Below are 5,667 nucleotides of genomic sequence, written 5' to 3'. Positions count from 1 at the left end.
TAATCCTTCCCTTAGAATTAACCAATAGAACCAATATATTTTAACAGAATACATCAGATTGATTCCAAAGAGTTACCAGTTTGGTTGGTTTGGTAGGATGCAGAATACAATGCAGGAACGTCTGAAGGAAGAATAAAAAGTCCATCCAGAATGCCATCGATTTCAGCTTGTAGATTTGGCTCCACATTAGCACGAAGTTTAGATAAGAATTCAACCGCACCAAGATCAACCAAATGCTGGACTGCTGGGGGATACTGAAAGAAGAGGAGAGTCTTGAGAGTAACTACAAATATCAAAATCTCTGGATTCAATCTTGTAGCAATCAAAACATAAAAAAAAATTATTTGGGGTATACCAGATGTTCCTTTTTGAAAAAATGAATCCTACCCTCTCCTACTTCCAACCAGTCGAAGGATGCCGAGGTAATACGGATCACCCATGACTGCACAGAAATTTACAGTTTTAAAAGGTTAAACTTGCTCTGACACATGATATTTGATAACTATTCTCGAGATAGGCTGAGAAACATACATCTGAAAAAAAGACATGGGAAAAGCAATTTAACACACTTGTTCTATTTATTAATCATGGTCTGTAACATCATCTTTAAACGTGTTCTCTCTTAAAAGACACAACTAATTTGTAATACATACATAACACAAGGAAAAACAAATGATAAATATTAGTCTGCTACGGATTCCAAAACCACATACCAAAATTCTGAATTTCTGTATTACCTCAGAGAACAGTAGAGACAATGTGAGATGTAAAATCACAAATTAAAGATGGGCATTATATACCCAAATGAATTAATTCAACTTCTCCCAATGTTTTAAACTTTAATTGACTTTTCAACAAGTGCTACAATTAAATGACTAAGAAACACATGGTCCTGATTATTTCAAAATGATCCTACCTTAACCAATCTGTTCAACAGGCTCAGAACCTCTTCTTTCATTGGAACGGAAGGGAAATTGAACCATTGCAGCAAGTGGAGAAAAAGTAGCCTCTCCTGAATGAGATCAGCATAGCAGATTAAGTTGTGCTCAACCTTGCAGAGGATATTCTTGAGAGCGCGTTCCCTGATCTCGGCCAGCTGATGACCTGTCAAAGAAATACAGCACGAAGCTATTTCCTGACTCCAAAGAGACGACCACCCGGAATTTACCCTAAAACTTCTTCGTCATTTACGCTGGAGGCGAGGGTGGGGTTAAGAAGGAAATAAAGCAATTTTTGTCACAGGCAGGGCGATGGTGCACTGGGGATGCGAACTGCGGTGTACACACAAGGTCCGGGCTGTGTCCCCGGGGGCTGCCCGGGAGAAGCTAGGACGAGAAAGGGAGGCGTCGCCGGGAGGTTCAGACTCGGAAACGTGACACGTCCCGTCTCGGCAAGTGGCCACGACAGGAGGGTGACTCCGGCGAGGGGAAACTCAGACTGTTACCGAGTTTCCTGATGAGCCCGGTCAGGACCATCTCGTCCTGCTCAAACAGCTACTGCCGCCACCGCCGTCGCCGGAGAATTAAACTGCCGCGCCACAGCGTCCGGCCACGATTAATGTCCCTCCGGAAACACGGCCAGCAGACAGCAGGTTCCGGAGCGCGGGAGCGAACCACCCAGCGAGTGAGAGGCGTTCCGTGAGTTATTCGCAGCTCCCACGCCCCCGGAGAAGCGTTCAGTCTCTCTGTAATTACTACCACGCAGTTACTAGACCGTAGTCTCCGAGGTAAAGACCGGAAAGAACGCGGCACGCGGAAGCACAGCGGCTTCAGCGCGGTGCACGCCGGGAGTTGTAGTCTGGGGGCCGCGGTGCTCCCTTCCCGGAATTCCGTCCCCGCCCCGCGCCGGACGCCCGGGGTTCCCGCGTCTGAGCGCGGGCTCGCGCGTGGGTGGTAGAGGCCTGGGCGGAAGCCCGCTATCCCTGCGTCCTCGAGCCCCGTGACCGACCCCACCCCGCCCCAGTCTTCATTCTCAGGTCCTGGAATGTCACAATTTAGAACGCTGACTTTTGTGTTGTTTGGATTCCCCCAACTCCCTGTTACTAAATGACTTACCCTCCTTGTGAAATGTACCAGCGAAGTCGAGCAGTGTCTTGGATGCCTGAGTTCAGCATGAACAAGCCACAGATGAAGGGGTGGGGTGAAGAATAAGTAAACAGAAGAGATAGAAGGAGCTGTAGAAAGAATAGAAGGGAGGCGGGAGAGGTAAGGGTTTGAATTAGTATTTGTACCAAAGTTGACTTGTGCACCATGATCGATCTCAACAAATTGGGAAATTTTCTAAGCAATGGAAGAGGAACAACGACAAAATTGAATGTGTAAAATGCTTTGCGTTTTAGGGAACTTTTCATCTCACTGATCTTTTCAATCTCCTTGAGAATAGAATGTCAAGGCAGCTAGCTATTCCCATTCCAGTTTTGCAAAACAAAAAAAAGAGAGAACTTAAAATCAAAGTGCCTCGCCCAAGGTCACAACACCTAGTGAGTGGAGTGTTAAAGGACCTGACCTTAATTTTCTTTGTAACATTCTTAGGACTTCGCTGCATCTGCGTGTGTATAAGTGAGAGTGGTAATTTTTGAGTGGATCTTGAAAGATAAGTAGTTTATGTGATAGGCAAAGAAATGGCGTAAGGCAGGGGTTCCCAATTCTCGACCACAGAGTGGTACCAGTCCTGGCCTGTTAGAAACCTGAGCGCAGCAGGAAGTGAGAAAGGCAGGGCGAGAAGCTTCATCAGCATTTGCAGCCGCTTCCCAGCGCTAGCATCACCGCCTCAGCCCCGCCTCAGATCATCTGCCTTAGGTTCTCATAGGAGCACCCGTCCCTGGTGCCAAAAACGTTGGGGGCTGCTGGAGTAAGAGAATTCCTGCCAGGAAAACAAACGAACAAACAAACAAAATAAACAGTACATGCAAAGGCAAGGATTAAGAGTGAGTCTGTCAGAATTAAGGGAAAATGAGAAATTCTGTGTGGCCAGATTACCTCTGGGAGAAAGAGAGAGAGGAAAATCGGGCTGCTGGCATGCTGGTTACTCTCCAGTTGCTCCTGCCAGCTCTGCCCACCTCTGCAGTAACTGACCTGTACGGATGAAAGGACTGCACCATCCAGCCTCCCCTGCAGGCCCTTGGGTTGGCGGTACCCAGTGGGAGATGGCAGCAGGAAACGAGAGAGTGGAAGGATAGAGTGGGGTGGTTATTTAACCAAGACTCTATTAGCCCTTACCTAAGCCTGCGGGGCCAAGATTGTAACAGTGGCTGCATCCCCAACCCTAGGGTGACAGCTCCTTATGCATAGTGTGCCAAATGGACCAAAAAGTGGAAAGTATGGGGGCAGTTACACCAGCTGAGACATTTCAATAGTTATCCAGGCACCAAGGTTTTCGTCGTGAATTTGAAGTGTCAAGGTCAAAATACACATGAAGGTACCGAGGAATGATGGAAATAACTTCGATGGTATTTCTAAGATGAACAGTCTTCAATGATAAGAACCTGAGATGTCAGCAGTAAGGGGAGTCGATAGTATGGGACAAGAATAAATAAAACAAGCATGTTGCAGTTAAAACAGGGGGTCAGACTATGAAATGGTATCATTTATGTTGCTTTTATTTTCTAATTTGTGTCGTTATTGTTTGGTCCTGTGAGGACCAAAGGAGATAGCAGAAAAAACTCTCATCCCAAACCTCCATAATAGGGAGTTACTACAAAAAATAGCTGTTTTAGAGGCTGTCAGACTTAGCCCGCCTCAGCTAAGGACTGAATGCTCCTGTCCCCCTGCCCCCCAGAACTTGTATGTTAAAATCTAAACCCCATTGGTGTGAGGAAGTGGGACCTTAGGGAGCTGATTACATTATGAGGGTTAGAGCCCTAGTGAATAGGGACCCCAGAGAGTTTCCTCCCTACTTCTGCCATCTGAGATCACAGAAAAAAAGACCATCTATGAACCAGGAAGCAGCTCCTCACCAGGTACTGAATTTGCCGGCACCTTGATCTTGAGGGCTTGCCAGCCTCTAGAACTGTGAGGAAAAAAAAATGTCTATTGTTATACGCCACTCCATCTTTGGTATTCTCTTATAGTAGCCCGAAAGGACTACAATAAACCCCTTTCTAGGAATCAAATGCCGTGACCTGCCTGCAAGTGTAGCCACAGGGCAGCAGCCCCTCCCTTCATCTGAGGGGCCTGGGCAGGAAGAGGCTTTGTGCCTTCAAGGGCAGAAGCACTCACAGCGTCACAACAGTCACAGCCACTCATGCAGCACACCCAGGCAACATTTCCAGCAAAAAAAAAAAGAGAGTGCTCTGACCCTTTCTTCCTCATTTTTCAGAGGTAAGAAATTATTGGCCCAAGGGGGAAATCCTGTTCCAAGCTACTTTTATATTAATTGGGAGACTAATTTATTTATGAAGACAACATACAAAAAGAGCAAGTGAGCAGGATTCCTAAAGGAAAAGGCTCAACCCAATAGGTGTGTGGAAGTTATTCAAGGTCCCCCCAGGGCAGGCAAACATACTGTGTGTTTTCCAAGAGAGTCACCTGGACCACAGCCTGTCTTATTTAAAAAAAAAAAAGATCATGATTTATTAATAATTCTAATGTCTAAGAAGGAAAAATGGTTTCATCTTACACTTACGAATTTCCCTAATCATGCCCCAAAATTTTGTCCTATGAATTTACGTAATATTTAATCTTTAAGGGGATCATAAAATTCTAATTTATCTTCCCAATACCAAAATAGAAAGTTAATAAATATTTTTTTTTTGCTGTTTTAAAGTGGAAGGATTGAAACAAGGAATCTTCATGCTCCATTTCAAATATCAGAGCAACGTGAATTTGAACTCTGCTCTCTGCCCAGTTAAATAAACAGGGGTCTCAATTGCAATTACAGAGAAGCAGACAAGGATGTCTGCCTTCCCCATTTCTGCTCCACATTGTACTGGAAGTTTTTTTCAGGGTATTTAGTTAAGAAAAAAAAAAAAGTTATCCAGATTAGAAAGGAAAAGTAAATCTATTTCTACTTGCAGTTGAGATGACCTTATACATAGAAAATTCTGAGGAATCCACAAAAAAAAATTATTGGAACAAAGGAAAGTCCGCAACAAGGTTGCAAAATACAAAATCGATATGCAGAATTAATTTTATTTCTATACACTAGCGATAAACAATCCAAAAATTTATTAAGAAAAGTAATTCCATTAACAATAACATCAAAAATAATAAAATACTTGGGCATAAATTTAACACAATAAATGCAATACTTCTACACTGAAAACTACAAAATATCATTGAAAGGAATTAAAGTACTCAATAAATAAAAGGACACCCCATGCCATGGATTGGGAGATTTAGTATTGTTAAGCTGGCAATACTCCCAAATCGAACTGCAGATTTAAAGCAATGCCTGTCAAATACCCAGTTACCTTTCTAGAAGAAATTGACACGCTTATTCATCTGAAAACATTATTGGCTTATATTTATATGGAAATCAAGAGAATCAGACTGGCCAAAATAATCTTGGAAAAGAACAAAGTTGAAAGATTTATACTTCCCAATTTCAAAACTTACTACAAAACTATAATATTCAACATTGTGTAGTACTAGCATAAGGACAGATATGTAGACTAATGGAATAGAATCGAAAGTCCAGAAATAATCTTCATATTTATGGTCAATTGAT

The 5,667-nt window shown here is 43.3% G+C and overlaps 1 protein-coding gene across 6 annotated transcripts in view; it reads right to left on the bottom strand.

Moving 5' to 3' along the window:
* Positions 1-1,739, bottom strand: part of RTTN (rotatin) — a 114,942-nt gene extending 113,203 nt beyond the window's left edge. For 4 of the 6 annotated variants that reach the window (XR_005647983.1, XM_039839810.1, XM_039839812.1 and 1 more), the window contains exons 1-3: positions 1,445-1,739; positions 917-1,104; positions 77-254 (exon numbers count right to left, since the gene is read on the bottom strand). Coding sequence is in view for 5 of the 6 variants with exons in the window: in XM_039839810.1 (XP_039695744.1) it covers positions 77-254; positions 917-1,104; positions 1,445-1,475 (397 nt within the window). In the remaining variant the exon portion in view is untranslated. The other 2 variants (XM_039839832.1, XM_039839813.1) reach the window with 2 other exon arrangements.
* Between the last annotated feature and the right edge of the window lie 3,928 nt (positions 1,740-5,667).

This window comes from Pteropus medius, unplaced genomic scaffold, assembly GCF_902729225.1.
Source record: "Pteropus medius unplaced genomic scaffold, Ma_sr-lr_union100, whole genome shotgun sequence".
In the NCBI taxonomy this organism is placed as follows: Eukaryota; Metazoa; Chordata; class Mammalia; order Chiroptera; family Pteropodidae; genus Pteropus; species Pteropus medius.
Note: the sequence above shows the minus strand (reverse complement) of the source record. Positions and strands in the feature narration are given on the sequence as shown.